The 16,206-nt window shown below is 45.3% G+C and overlaps 1 protein-coding gene across 1 annotated transcript in view; it reads right to left on the bottom strand.

The window, feature by feature from the left end:
• Positions 1 to 12,925, bottom strand: part of FAF1 (Fas associated factor 1) — a 158,226-nt gene extending 145,301 nt beyond the window's left edge. Inside the window, exon 1 of the mRNA XM_084290700.1 lies at positions 12,699 to 12,925. Within this exon, the coding sequence (XP_084146826.1) occupies positions 12,699 to 12,743 (45 nt within the window). The 5' untranslated portion in view covers positions 12,744 to 12,925. The remainder of the gene's footprint in view (positions 1 to 12,698) is intronic.
• Positions 12,926 to 16,206: the final 3,281 nt, after the last annotated feature.

Raw genomic sequence — 16,206 nt, 5'->3', positions numbered from 1 at the left:
CAATACCTTTCCGACTATTCAGCTTCAGCTGACAGAGCGCTGCTATTCATTCTGCCACGCAGTCGCTACCATTCACACTGAATGGTATCAGATGTATTTCATCAGATGGAAAAAAACGGACACAGTTACACTTCTTTCTGGAATTTATCTTTCATCGTAATCAAAGCTGTCCTCAGTATTCAAGCACAACGATGAGTTCAGACTTTTACACCATCTGAAGCATAACAGCGTTCCCTCTGCTCCACCACACAGTTGAATAAAATTATACTTATATAAGTAAGTTTTATATCAGCTACATAAAAAAACAACCAATGTTTTAATAGCACCACTACAGAGTTAGCAGCAGCAAACAGATCACTCTTCCCAAATGCAATGATGTCCTGTTTTCCTTTATGTGCTAAAAGAGGAAAATGGCAGGGGGGTAGGAACACAGAAGAAACCCCTTTTTTTTTTTTTTACCTCCTCCCTCCCAAAACATACAAAGCCATCAGGTCACACATTTTCCATGCTCGGGCTTGACTTTTCTCTCAGTTTGCAACAATAAATGTATGACAAAAAGAAAGAAATTAACAAAAAAAAAAAAAAAGCCAGTTGAACTTTTGCTGAAGTGACAGTCTGAGGTTCCAATAGCAAAGAGAAATATACTTAAAATCTGGCCAACTTAGCAACCAAAAGCCACTATTTGCAATTTATCAGCCCTGTAAACCCTACATGACTTTTCAGAGCATTATGCTGTTCCAACCAGCATGTCTCCTTCTGTTATCTTTTTTTAACACCTGTATACAATTCTTAATAAGCAAGGAGAGCAGTTTTGTGGAACGCCCTTGTACCATTTCTACAATCACCTTTAGTTTTAGTACTGCTCAAAATTAATTGTCAAGATTTCACTTTCCAGATTAACTAATTTTACTGGTTGTCAATAGAAAAGAATACAAACATTTCTGAATGACAATGGATGAATGAACACTACTCAACGTAACCACAAAACCAAGGTTTTAAGATCTTCCTTAACACGCGTTAGTGTCACATTCAGAGCAGACTGTGACTTCAGAATAACATCTCGACACGAAGAAGAATTGAATCAGACGCTACAAACCCTCACGTACAAATTTCTGCCTCAAGTCATGTTCCATCACTGGTCTAAACATCCATAAGACACTTAAAAAGTGTTTCTTTCCTGCATTATAAATTCAAGAAAGTCACCTGGTTTGCACCTCGTTTATTTTACCTAAGGAAGCAGCACACAAAGCAAGTCCTCACCGACAGCCATGTCACCAAGGACTTCTGGAGGCGGAGATCAGTCCCAGCACAACCTGCCCTACCCTTGCTTTTCTTTTCTTCAGGAAGGTAACACAGGAAACCATCAGGTTCTGTGAGCAACAAAACTAGAAGTCTTGCTCCTTCTGGTTTTGTGTCTCATCCCTAATTGCAAGGGCTGATTTAGGCTTTTCCTGTGGCTGACATACTTATAAAGTCTTGTTTTTATGGACTTCTTTACAGGTTGTCCGGCTCTATTTTCATGAAATTTAGAAGAATTTCATTAGGAGGGGTACCTGGGTTCAAAAGTTATTTGTAGGGACACCTGGATACCATATTCCTATTTGCCTTACTTCTTTAGGAAGCCAGACTAAGAATCCCAGGGCTTACTCTTTACAATACATAGTGTGGGTTTTGCTTTCTTATGCCTTTAATTCTACCCAAAGTGGGGAAAAAAATGAACAGAAATAAGAAAACCTTCAAAACATAGGAATGTATGAGCTCCAAAGAAGCAAAACCACGTTTGTTATTACACGGAGTGATGCTGAGAATTCTGCTTTGATTCAGTTCAACTGATTTTGAATTCAGATTTATTTTCTTAAGAGACCTATTTAATAGAAAACATTAAATATTTCAAAAGAAAATTCCTACTAGTAAAGTACTAAATCTTAATTCAAGCATCAGACAGAACATCATCCAAGTAAAGTTTAAAGCTTAAACTACCAGAGTAAAGGTAAAACCTCCAACGTTTACCGTTTTGCAAAGCTTTACACACCAAGAAGAAAACAAGGAATTTATCCGAAGGACAAAGGGGGTGGAAAAGTTTGAACAATGCTTTCTCCTCCTCTCTGAATTCCCTCTCAACCTAGGATAGCATTATTACCCTTCACAGCAGCTACAGCACTTCTCTAGAGACTGAGAGTCTCTTCTGGGATTCTTCAGAGGAAAATGAGTATGATGATGACTAAACTCCTGGTTTGCACTGAATGCACAAGCACAGACTCTGAAGATAATGCTAGCAAATGTTAAATTGACTTTCTTAGCGTCCTGCTTTTCCATACCAGGTCTGGGTTTCTACCAGCCAGATTTAGATTTGCATACAGTAAAGTTTCACAGCTCTTCTCAAAATGTTTCTCAGGTAGCTTCACAGCTTAACCACCACCTCCGTTACTGACAGAGCGCTTATCCTGAGGGCAAAGTTTCACAGCTATCCATTAGGGGTCCAATTTGTAAATTTAAAGCAACCTTAATCACCATTAAAAAGTAAAGTAGCCATGAAGGACATAATTCAACAGGAGAAAATTTGCAGGGCAGCCAGACTTCCAGGCACCCAAGACAAACCTAGGAGGTGCTTACAGAAGGCTGTAACGTGTGATGGAAGGCTTGCTCTTCCAAAGTCCTTGCAGGGCAGCCTAACCTCGGCAGGCGTAACAGCTGGATCTGGGTTTTGAGCCCCTCCGTGACCCCCCCACCTCACCAGCGAAGGCTTTAGCCTACCTCCACATCGCAGGATTGCAGCTGACTTCCCCATCTGGCGGCAGCTGCTGCTGAAAATGCTCCTCCTGCACCTGCTGCAGAGATCCAGGCAGTTGTTGCACGGCGAAGCGGAGGAGACAACTGCTGCTCCCCACACAGAGAGCCGGGCTGTTACTGCAGCCGCCGGGCGAGCAGCGGGCAGCTGCTGCCGCCTCCAAGACAGAGCCGGGCTACTGTTGCCCTGACAGGCAGCGGGTGGCATCTGTTGCACAGAAGCCGGGAGCAAATGGTATCTGGCAGCCAGGCAGAATTCACTCCTCTCGGCTCACCTGTGGCCCCTTGCCCTCCTCGCCAAGGCACAATGCGGCAGTCAGAAGGATCCAGACAGCCAGGTTGAGCCAAACGGCCCTCAGCGAGATAGCAGCGACTCAGAGCCCTGCCTCCCTCGACATTTTGGCTGAGCAGATTCTGTATTTCCTTTGGCTACCAACAGTAACCATGGTTTTTTTTTCCCCTCACAAAGGAACCACCCCTAACCCAACCCAGCCTGGGCTGTAGCCTCGAACATTTCACACCACGGGTTCAGAGCCATTCAAATCAGGCTGACCGATGGCAGTGAATTACATGGAGCATCGTTCTCTCCGCTACAAGTTAGCTGGAAAAAGCAACTCCCTTTGAGCCCAGCTGATCTCCACACACACTCTGCCAACTACATCCTCAGCGGTAACCCAGGGCAGATGCAGACACAGGTACCAGGCTCTGCCCACGTAACAAAAAGGATTACACTGGAACCACAGCTCCAAGTACCCCGCACAGCACCAAGCTCAGACAACCGACCCGCAGGGCAGACTCACACCAGTTGTCAGCTACAGACTTTCTCCTCACTAACATCACACCCGTCTGTCTCAGAGCAAGGCTAAGCTTGCCAATGCCCAGTCCTCAGATACTGAAACAGCTGATACGAACTCTCCTGTGCTGGATGAAATGGGAAAAGAGCTTTCTGTCATCAGCACTTTGGTGCAGCTGAAGCTCAGTCCATCTTTTTAACATTCATACAAAACTACGATGTCAGAGAAAAAACTACCTTAAGGCACAAGATTCAATGGGTGGTATCACCTGAGAAGGCAAGCCTTCACCCTTTGGCATCTCCAGCAGCTAAGGAAACCTCGGAGCAGCCCCTAGTAGCACCCGAAACATAGGCAATGTCCTTCTTCACCACCTCCTTGCGTACTTCCCTCTCCAACACAGTGTGTGCTAGACGTCTGCCCAAACCCATAAAGCTTCAGGACGGTAATTCACCTATGGCATAACCAGAAAGTGAGAAACTTCTCTTGAAAATCCACACAGGCGCTGTCACAGCGGTAACTACATCAAAGCACCTGCATCAGCACACAGCACGGCTCCCTGAACAGGTGAGCCTAAACCAAGACGCTCAGCCAAGCGAAGGCTGTAGTGCCGTAACACAGATCCAGGCTCCACATTAACGCCCTTCTGGCCTGTAAAGAGATTCAGCCGCACACCACGGAGATGTTTTGGTTCCTGGGCACCTCTCACCCCACGGCCCCACCAGCCCCTCTCCCCAGGCTGCCACTCCAAAGCCCCCGAGCCCCTCTGCGGCATGCCCCGGCGCTCTGACCTCGCACCAACCCTGCCGAAGTCAGGCTGCTCCTACTATGAGTCACCTGTGGTTATTAAAGCAACTTTTACTTCTTTTTGGCTTAGACAAACATTTGTAAAACATCCAGGCACATCGACTGAGACAAAAACTGAAAGGTGCCTACTACAAGTATCGAAATGAAGCGATGAGCATGCCTCTCTGTTTTTACATACCTCTGGAGACCATCTGGTAAAAACAAGCAGAGTCGCCAGCTGCTCGTTTAGCAAAAGCAAACTAAAACACTTACCAGCATTAGAAATCTAGAAAGGGTTTAGGCACACACACCGGGCTGAAGTTTTGCCCAATGCATTTCTACTCGCACCCCCACCTGTTCACAAGGTTCCTCCTTGGATTGTTTGAGCACCACGGCAAACAAAACCCTACAGCACAGGATCACTAGCCCCTTTCTACAGAAGGCATGGGGGGGAACACAAAAAAAAGAAAGGTATTTCTGAAGGTCACACAAGACTTTTCCACTATTGGTTACCAAGCAGGCAAGAGTGAACTTTGCCCAGGCGCTGCGATGACTGCAGGCCTTCTGAACAAAGCCAGCGGGGTACAAAGTCTGAGCTGGTAGTGTGAAGCTCCAACCACTTCTGAGCAGAACTTGGCACCACGCTAACCACTTTCAAATGGTCTCCAGCAGGCTCTGAAGGCTCTGGAGACTCTGGAACAAATTCTGCTTCCAGAATACCACGAAGGCACATCCCTGGGAAGACCACGAGCTGAGCCAAGACATGAACCCCAGCCCCCCGAGCCCCACGCTAACACTTCAGCATTTAAGCCACATGTTCCCTGCGTTACACACAAAGAGCAGGGCTCAAACTGAATTAAAAACCAAACCAAAACAAAAGTCAGCACCCGTTCATTAGTGCTCTGGACTACTAAAACCGGCTGTCTTTTCTGAGGACTAAAGACAGCCTCCATTCTCTTCAACTACTATCCAACTACAAAATGCTTCAGCTTGGATTATCACAAGTTTTCTGTGCTTGCTTAATCTGCAAAAGCATCTCAGTGAAGGTAAGAAGCCCAAGATTTGTGGACTCACAAAAATTTTGCTCTTACTGTCCATTGTGTATTGTCCATTAGCACATTAGAAAATAAAACAGGTAATCAGGGGGCAGACAAACACCCTGGGTTACTGGGTTACCCATTTTCTAGATAAAGAAAGAACAAAGAAAGAACACTAACTCCTATATATTTATATATAATAGATGCTTTACTCAACTTTTCACTTTTTTTTTTTTTGGTACAGGACTACAAGGAATGGGCCTATTTGTCAAACCTGGCAATGGCATCCAAAATCGGAAAATAGAAGAACATTCAAATCCTAGCAAAGCACATGTCATACTACAACGCAAGCCAACAAAGATCACGAAAAAAAACATTTATCTAAAGACAAAATTACATAAGCTTTTAAAAGCATCAGGGCAGGGAAGACTGCCAGCAGGTCACTGGGATCAAAGGATGAAGATACTGAAGTATGCATGGAAGGTAAGGACATATTGGAAAAGCTAAATGAGTTCTGTCTGCTCATACTCACTAAAGAGAAACCTGGGGACCATCCTGCAGCAAAGCTTCTCTTTACAGAGAACTCTCACTCTGAAGCATCAGTAGAGACACACAGAACAAATGGCCAAGACCAGAAAATAGTCTCCAAAATTTTAATGTAACTTACGAATACGAATTTATTTATAGCAGACTGTTCTTTTAAGTCAGTCAGCTTTAAATGCTAAATCAACCCTCCAATCCTAAAGTGTGGACAACAGATTTTTGGTGAATTTTATTAGGGGGGAAAACCAGAAAGGGTGAAGATTTCTACTGTTCAGACAACTTTGCCTTCTGTAGCACGAGGAACAGTAGAGTATGTAGAACAGAATTTGTATATACATGAATATATATAATGACATACCAAGGAAAAGTGAACACAGCTTCTATAAAGCAAACTCATGTATCATAGAACTGCTCAGAGGTCCCCAAAGAGCTCAGTCAGTTGAAGAACTCAACCCTAACTCAAACCGACACAGTTTATTTCCAGAAGTCTTACAATAAATTCCATCATCAAGCTCTTAAATTGCTGACTTTCAGAAACGAGGATGGAGTAAATCCATTCAAATCCTGTTTCTTACAGCTCTTTCCTACAGATCAGCCACCAGCCACTGCTGCAGATAAGACACTCGGCAAGCTGGGTCTTCGATCGGAGCCGATACGGCACCTTTGATATTTGCTCACACAAACAACCTGACCTTTAAAGAAAAAAACAGAGATGACTCAGTTTCAGAGTTCTTGTCATTACAAACTGGTTCCTGCAACAGGTAAAATGTGAAACCTATACAAAATACCTCAGAGGGGCTGCTGTACTCTGTTCTGGTTTCAAAACGTCTTAAGAACTTCAGTTTTATTGAAATATCTTTTGAAAGCGTGCCTCCTCCCACAGAACAAAGAGCTGCTCAACCAGTCAGACCCAGAGGACCAGTACAGGACTGCTTTGATAGGCCAACTAACATCTAATCCATACATTAGGGCCTTGCTTTCCTCTCTGAGTTGTTTTTAACAACTGCGTATTATCTAGTCAACTCTAAAAAATGGGCTTAATTAGTAGCTATCAATCCAGCCAGTAAGCATGTCGTTTCCTTTCATCCTAATGACGAGGGACAAATAAAATGTTAGGTGTTTACCCAGGCTGCTTCTGGTTCCTACAGCAGTTAAAAGAAAGGACTCACCTAATGGCTGCCACACAAACACACAAACATAGCCACTTACTAGAAAAATAGGAAATTCTATTCAAAAATGCCATGGAGGTCCTTTAATAAACTATTAACTCCTGTTCCTAGGAGGACAAGGCATGAAAACCAGGCGTGCAATGGTAGCTGAACCATGAGAACTGAGCAAAGAGAGGGGGAGACATTGTTTTTTCAGACTTTCTGCACCAATGTGATACTCTTAAGACAGGAGATTCTCAGGACCCCTTACGACTTGTAGCACCTCGCTCACATCTTCATCCTTTTTCCACACCCCCTTTCACACAAAAACATTGACTCAATAGATGTGTTTACTGCAAGTGATCCTTGTGTACCAAGGAATACTAGCCACATGTTTTAATTTCTATTTGCCAAATAACTCTCATTTTCTTTCAATAAAAACACATTCCTAGGAGTAGAGATCATTGATAATTTCCTTATTATATCTCCTGTTATTTGTCATGGCATTTGAAAAAGGATCCTACAGCTATCACCTCTCGATCTGTTTCAGTGACCTACTAACCCAAATACCTATGTGAATAGGCTGATGGAAACAGTGACATGACTACTATGATGTGAACTCTTTTCAAGGTAATTGAATGAAAAGAACTGCATAAGCCTCTTTCTGAAGATGAATCAGTGCTCCAGCGGTAAATTATTTAGGTTCCTACAGCACGGCTGTAATGTACACAAATCATAGTATCCTCTTTCCTCCCCATAAATGTCGGAGAGTATTTCTAATTAAATATCTGTCCTTGTGTAAGGGAAATCAGCAGGCTTTTCCATCAACGGCTATCAGTGGAAATATTTGAGTTATTGTGTTTCTAAATGGACATCATGCTTACTCCCATTTCTTATTTGTGGCTCTGGAATCCACTTTACCTCCTGCTTAAAGGCCAGAGAGCTGACAAGTAAGAACAAAACTAGGAACAAAGCTTTGGGCTTACAGCTGATTCTAGAAGCATCTAAAGAAATTAAACTGTTGAATCTTCAGAAACACACAAAGAACGAATTAATATAAGCAATGGCCTTGGTAGCAGACAGTGACAATCAAACTAACCAAGCTAAAGCGCAGTAAACACGCAGCATGCTTTCATCATGGCTCTTGACCCTAAGGCCACTTGGAGCAAACAAAACCAACTGTGTTGCAAACCAAGAGGTCCAACTACCGGTTCCAATGCTGCTACTGACTCTGTAATGCTCAAAATTATAAGATGGGACCAAAAAAAATAATAATGATTAAATAAAATAGTAATGAAGATGTAAAACGTGAGGCATCACAGGTATAAATTTCAATATGCTATAGTGTCCTAAGGTCCTCGTTGAGTGTCCCGACTTGAAGCTGTTCTTGCACCCACCTGCCTCCTCACCCACCAAATTTCCATGCTGACATTAACTACCAAGTAACAGAAAGCAAAGCTCCCTCAGCACCCTCAAAAAAAAAAAAAAAAAATGAAGACACCCGTCAGTTCTGCATATTTACCATTAGATAGTGAAAACTGTGTGCATAACACAGATAATCTTAGCCAGGGCCAAAGCAAATTGATGTTTTTCATAACCACACAAAAAAGAACCTTCAGAAACACATCCTGTCAGTTACTGAACAGCTCTGCGTTAACTTCCAAGCGATAAAGATTCTGCAGTTTCTTTAGTTTGACCATTCCAGAAGGAAATGGGTAGCCTGAATTATGGTTAAACCATAGAAATGCATAAATAATATATAGAAAAATAAAACCCCATAGGCTGATCTATCAGTGTAACAACCGATTTGATAACTTTAAACATGGATTATCTTGCATGCTTTCTCACCTTTCTGGCAAGGATTTTCTTCCTTCCCAATTCCCCCTCGCTCCTCCCACAAACCCCTGTTTTTATGAAGAAAAAATGACACAAAGGTGAATCTTGAAAAAAACGTCTTTATGTATATGTGTGTGTGAATCATACCAAAGCACTCTATTGCCTGGTGTGCTTTAAGTTAATTTTGAAAAGAAAAATAACACAACTGTTTCACGATGAATATAGATGGAAGACAGAAGAAAACTATTGAATACCTGTTGTATCAGTGAAAGCAAGGAATTTTGAGTTTTATCATTCCACACCAACTCAGACCAAATCTTGGCCTTCCAACCCAGACCAAAACTTGAACCACTTATTTACTTGGTCAATGAAAAATGTTAATCCTTCAGCCAACTCTACGTTTAGGACTTAGTTTGAAGAGAATCACGTTGTACGACTAAAGTGGTCCTATACGTGGATATAATTCACCCTGACAAAAGGATATTTTTGTTACCTTTAGCCCCCATCCTAAAGGAAGCTGTCAAAACTAAAATTCAGGTGCAAGTACACGTAAGTGTCTACACGTGACACTCCTGCCAATACTCAAAATCATTCCTGAACAGTTCAACTACACCCATTTAACTAAGTTCAGCGCAACTGACGTTTGCAACTGAGTTCACAACTGCAACTGACGTTGCAATTTTTTTTCCCTCTTTACAATGAAACATTGGCTAACACAGCAGAGAATAATTCTCTTCAAACCCCAAACCTCATCGATTATGAATACATTTGTAACGTGACTACCTGGGCATCCTAATGGAAAAAACAGAACATCTTGCAATTAAACACAAGTGGAAGAAGAACAGAGATTTTTAAAATGTAGAAATTATATTCCCTTATTTCTCATGGAATTCAAGGCATGCTGCAGCATCTCTCTTTTACCAATTCAAACACAATTACCTCGTCAAAGAATACAAACACAAGCTAGTGATTTTTTTTTCTTCCTTCTGTGGAATTTTTCCTACATGCCAATGACACTTTGTGGAGAAATTCTGAATTGCATTTAAGTAAGACAACTAAAACTTGTTTGTGTGTTTAACTCCACTACTTAGCTACTTCCACTGAAAACCAATCAGATTACCCACGTGTAATCTTTCCTAAGTGAGGACCTGAGATGGAAAAGTTAAACAGGTTGGTTATACAGCCTATGTGCATGTATACATGCCTTGTACTCTCCAGGTAGCATAAAGTAATCTTATTTTAAAAAAAGAGTGTAAGAAAATAATTATGAACCATACAGTTCAGGCTTGAGTTTTTAAAGACACATTTGAAAAAATATTTTGTTAGATCATCTATGGCGCTTTACCCTGTAGTTAAAGTGTTCTGTAAAATTATTCAATGTATGTCTATACATATAAATGTTTTATGTACTTAAGTACACTCTCTAGTATCTCAGAAGTAGCCTGTTACAGCAACCTGAGTTAAATGGGGGAAAAAAAAAAAAAAAAAAAAAAAACACGATACAAGCTCCTGCTCTAGTTGAAACTAATGGAAGCATCCCTAATGATTTTGAAAGACATAAAATAAGCTCATGAATGCCTGCCAAAAGCATCAAACATTAGTGTAATTATTACTTCATTGACAAAAAAATTATGGGGAGGGAAACGCCTTTCATGTTTTAAAGTTCAAAGCCCACTGCTCTATCCCTCCTAAAAGGGACTTGGGACAGGTGAGTGTGAAATGTTGATGAAGTTTCCCTCCCAGTTTCACTCAAAGATCAGCTGCACAGAACCAGATAAAATTGTTTTTAAAGTTTTCAATATATGCACCATTCTTCAACAAGATACCTCACACAAATATAGAAGATGGCAATATAACTCTAATAAATATATTTATTAAAAGGTACAGAAAACACAAAAGACAGAACCATGAAGAAATACTTCGCACATTTTATTTTCCATTTTAAAATTGTAGTGAACGAGTTGTGAATTCCATCATGTATTTGAAATACCTCAAATCCTTCACCATTTTTAACAGCTTAAACATATGTGGCGTAATAATGACTGGCATTATCCTTTACTAATCTAAAGGCTTAGAGCATGACAATTGACATTCAGTATTTCAAAGTCAGGGAGAAGCTTAAGAATTATTAAAAAAAAAAAAAAAAAGAAGTGAAACAAAAACAAAGTTGATGGCAGAAATAAGAGAGGCAAAGTAAAGGGGAAAGGAAAAAAAATAAAGCTTCTTCATCTTGTTTTTTTTTTTTTTACAGAAGCATTATTACACAGTAAAGTACTTCCTGGGTGTCGGGTGCATTATGTCATCCTCAATCTACAAATGATTTCTGCAACTCCACTGCCACTCTGAAGGCTTGCAATAATACTTACTTGTCTTCATGGTATCAAACACTGCAGTTACTCTTATACCTTTATTAACTGGTTTCAAAATCCAAGCAGAAAAATGCTGCAGAATTGCAAAATAACATTGCCACTGAAAACTTGGAAAGGTGATACAGATTGAAAACCATATTTAAAAGTCTTGTGAAATTTACCAGCTACTAACTGAATCATTGTCTAGGCTTCCAGAATGCAAACCTGTTCTAGCTGGTAACATGGGATTCCACAGAAGTCTGTCTCCACTAGTACAGATGCAGAAACGGGGTCCCAGTCTCCTTTTATGCAAGGAATTGGTACTGGAAGAAGTTTGAAAACCCATCCTTAAAATAGGGCCATTACTCCTTACACACACAAAAATATCTCCAAGCGCAGCAAAATGAAGGACAGCTACAGAAACAGTCACCGAATGTTTAAGTAAGTGAGTGTAACGTATTTAGGTACAAGAAGTGAAAACATTCCCCTGTTATCAACTGGGAAACTGGGAACTCCACACGTTACGTCAGGAAGATATCTGATACCTTTCGCAAAAGAGGAATTATGTAATGTACACTACGGTCACACCACCTGTAATTCCAAAGAAACATCCTTGTTAAACACGTGTGCACACAGAGCGAGGGGATAACTTTTCTTTTTTTCTTTTTAAAACGGAATAAGCTGGTTTCCCAGCTAACAGATGAGAGATGCTTCTGTAACAAGCGGCATGTACAGACACCGGTTCTACAACGTGACCCAAGAATGGAGCCACAACGGACTGATCACTGCAAACAGACAAAGCTTAAGGAGGATATATGGACTGAGAAACAATATTAAAACGATGTTCAGATAGAAACCAGCATCTTTACAAGCTGCTTTTGGCTCTCCCATTACTAATTCAGGTATCTTCCACTTGTTTGCTTACTTGGAGATAAAAATATATATAGAGAGAGAAGGCAGGCCATGGTAAGAAGCGATACAGCGAAGAGATTGACCAGGCCTCTGAACAAACAGCAGCCATCACTTAGAGAAAGCCTTAAAAAATACGATTGAGGAGTTTGAAGTTCAATTACCCCGGCTTTGCGGGGCAGGAGGAAGGTGACAGGCAGACACCTGGCAGGGACACGCACTTTCAGCCTACAGCAGCAGGGCGCTGGGTGGGCTGGGGAGAGTTTTCCGCCGCCGCAGCCCCAGGGTGAGTGCCCGGCCGCAGGTGACTCACCCGGCGCTGCCACAGCTTCCCCCGGGGCGGGGTGGGGGGCAGCGAAAAACAACAAAACAACACCCAGAATGAAATAAATTAAAAAAATAAAATAAATAAATAGGTGTTTTTGTTCCGAGGGGGAGACATTTTGCGGGTTCGCCGCCCCTTTTCCCCCCGAGCCCGAGGAGAGGGCCCGGTGCGGGCCGTGAGGCGCCTACCTGGAAGTCCGCCAGGATCATCTCGCGGTCCGTGTTGGACGCCATGGCGGCCGCCCGCTGCCCGGCTCCCTCCGCGCTGCACGGGGCTGGGGGGGGGGGGGGGGGGCTAGGGGCTCATGGGGGCGCCGCTCGGGATCCCGGGCCTGGGAGGAGGAGAGGAGGAGGAGGAGGAGAGAGGAGGGGAGGAAGGCTGCGCTGCCTCGCTCAGCGGCCGGCCCGGGCACGGCGGGAGGAGGAGGAGGAGGAGGAGGAGGAGGAGGAGGAGGAGGAGGAGGCGGCGGCGCCCCCCCCGCGCCTGTCGCACACTTTGCCTGTCATCGAGGTCGCAAAGCGGCGCTTTGCGGCCGCCACGTGACCGCGCTCCTGTCAAGCGCTGTGCGAGGGGAGGAGGAGGAGGAGCAGAGGAGGGGGGAGGGGAGGGGAGGGGAGGGGAGGAGGCGGCGCCTTCCCGGCCTCACGCGCGCCCCCGCCGCCGCCGCCGCGCGGCCCCGCTGAAGGGAGGAGGGCGCGGGAGCGCGCATGGGGAGCCCGGCCCGGCCCGGCCGTCCCTAGGCCCCCGCGGAGGGCCCGGCCCGGCCCTCACGGGGGTGAGGGGCGGGCGGGGGGAGCCGGGGGGGGGCTGCGCCGCCGCCTGCGGCCTAACGGGGCCCTGCGAGCGCGGGGAGCCCGAGCGGCCCTCGGGGGGGGGGGGCCCTGAGGCGGCCCGGCCGTGCCTCGCCCCGTGAGGTGCCCGGGGGGGGCTGCGGGAAGGGTTTGGCGCAGCCTGGAGCCGTCCAGCCGCCCCCCAGCCAGCCCTGGCGTGAAACACCAGCAGCGATGTGCTAATTGCCCGGAGTGTGCTCATTGTCCCCCAAATTTCCCCAATTGCCCAGGGTTTGCTGGTTGTCCCCGCCCGTGTCGCGGCCAGCCCGGGTCACACGCCCCTCACGCCCCTCTCCGACCCGTGAGAGCCAGCAGAGCTCCGCCGTGGTAATAATGTCTTAGAAAGAAGGCTCTCTCCCAGTGTGAGGAATCACGGTTCTGTGTTTATTTGTTTGTTTATTTATTTCTCTGTTCGCATCGGCGAGATAACACACCAGTTTTTCGGTCTGCCGACTAAATCAAAGGGAGAACTGCGGGGGAAAGGACGGCACCGCCGCACGGCTCGGCACAACCCAGCAGGGCAGAGGAGCGGGACTCGGGGAGGACGAGCCAGCGCACACCGTGTGCCAGCCCCGGGCAGCGAGTGCAGATGTTTCACCCTACCTGCAGGACTGTCCGCCTTCCCAGGAGGAGCTCCTCTAGGTGAGGAATTGTTTAAAGCCTGCTGCTGAGCGCTGCTGGGGACAGGCATCTTCAGGACGCACTCGGTGTCTGTCTTGCGGCTGCATAACCGTGCAGAATTTCAAGGTGGATTAAAGCCCTACTAAAACGCCACTTAGGATGCAAAGCCAGAGTATCAGATAAATATTATATTTTTATCGTGTTCCTGCTTCAATTTATGTTGGCAAGGTTTCCCAAAAGGTGTTTTTTTTTTTCTTTTTTATTACTTGTCGATGTTAGCTTAACAATTCGAGCTCCCCACCGCCGAATATAGGGATGATAAAATAAAATAATTGCCTTCACACCTGCTTTTGTTCAGTTTGATGTTACATACAGTTCTGTAATAGGTACAAGGTATGGTGCAATGCCAGTGACAGCCAAGGCTAAATTACAAACAAATCCACCCACACATTACTAGAGAGTAACTATAATAAAGGCTGAAAAGCAAGTTTTAGAAATTGGATTAAAGCCAGTTAATTCCTGGCATGGATGTAAGCTATAGGTGTGCTGTCAAGATAAGTTACACAGTGCTCACATCTATTACGGTAATATTTTAAATAATGGTATCTATATTAGATCACAACAGGAAGGGTTTGATCCAGAGTGAGAAGAAAAGGTGAAAAGCTCAACGTGTCCCGCATCACAGGAAGTTCACGTGAAAGTCACAATGAAAGTTTCTATTCTTCTCACAGCTCCTCGCTCTGCTCAGCCCTACGGTTGTTCCTCTGGCGAGTGTCAGGCTGGTTACAGTGCCTGACACTCTGAAAGTTTAGGCACTGCAGCGACAAAGTCGCCTTCCAGAAGGGTTTTTTGCTGCCGATTTTGGTGCCGATCAGGGCAGCTCGTTCTGTTTTACAGGGAGTACCTTTACCACCGTCAAAAGGAAATGATTACAATGAACACACTTCTTTCTGCAAAGGTTTTTGAAAGGTGTTTGAAGCCCCTACTGTGGAGGAGGTTTGACAGCATTTTCTGGCTGGGCAATTTTACTTGCAGAAGGCCTGCAGCATCCCAGCTACAGTTTACTTAATTATTTTTGCTGTGTGACGTGATTACCAGGAGATGGGGGCTTTCTTTTTTAACTGTAAATCAAAACAATTAGTAGGAGACTGTTGTAAGACCCGCAGGTCCGATTCTGCAGTAAATCAGCAGTAGGTAACACCACCAAAACTGGGAATTTTAGGCACCGATTAGTCCTGAGATAAGTCTATTAACAGCCGCCTGATTGCAAACTCTAAGTTTTGCGTATTGATTCCTCCTTCGTGCAGAAAAACAATTAATATATAGGTGTTATTTATACGCATATATTTCTGGAGTTATCTCTAGGGAAAAAATATAATTCCTATCTTTGTTTACAAAACTATTTGCGCTATTACTTGTGACCGAGAATTATCGTGATAAGGCCCTTAAAAACGCTTTAATTTTCCCCTTTTTGTGGGAGCGGTGCCGGGGGCCAGCTGACACTCGGAGCCCAGCTGCTTGCCCTGCTTCTCCTGGAGGCAGCTCGCTACTTTCCCCCTTCCTATTCCCGCAAGCAAGAGCGGCCCGGGGAATCGGCGCAGGAAAATCGCGAAGCGGCAAGCAAGCGGAGGTTAAAGCGGAGCCGGAGGCACAAATATCATCGCTGCTGTGACCCCCTGGCACTGCCGGGCCGCCGGCAGAGCCCCGGGGAGCGGCTGGTGCCTGCAGCAGGGCGATCATCGCCACCCAGGCCCTGGATGCGCGCTGTCCCCGCGGGCTGTCAGCGGCCGGCCGAGCCCAACGCCACGCAGCAATCGCCACATGCGACTGTGGAAGCTGTCGCGGAGCCCCCCGGGCTGTTTCATGCGTGTTCCCCTCCCTGGCGACTTGTCCCTGGTGTCCCCACGGGCAGCAGCCGGGCGGATCGCCCCCGCGGCGGCTCGGCTCCGTGTGCTCGCCGGGGAGCCGCGCCGCTGCCTCTTACCTCTGGCAGGGTGAACTCGTGCAGACTTCAGCCTCCCCGGGGCTGCCTGAAACTGAAAGCAATTCAGCAATGAAAGCAGCACAAGGCACAAAACGCCGCTGGCCGGGACGGCACCGACATCCCCGGACCGTCCCCTTCTGCAGGCACACCGAGTCCCCCGCGGCTCCTCGGCGGCCGTGCGCGGCTCCCCCTCAAAATGGCACTTTCGAATCAATCAACAGCACCGAAAACGCTCCTCGGGCGCCGAGACAACTTGGCATT

Source organism: Netta rufina (assembly GCF_964035555.1).
Source record: "Netta rufina genome assembly, chromosome: 8".
Classification (NCBI taxonomy): Eukaryota; Metazoa; Chordata; class Aves; order Anseriformes; family Anatidae; genus Netta; species Netta rufina.
This window is presented reverse-complemented; position numbering and strand designations above follow the sequence as displayed.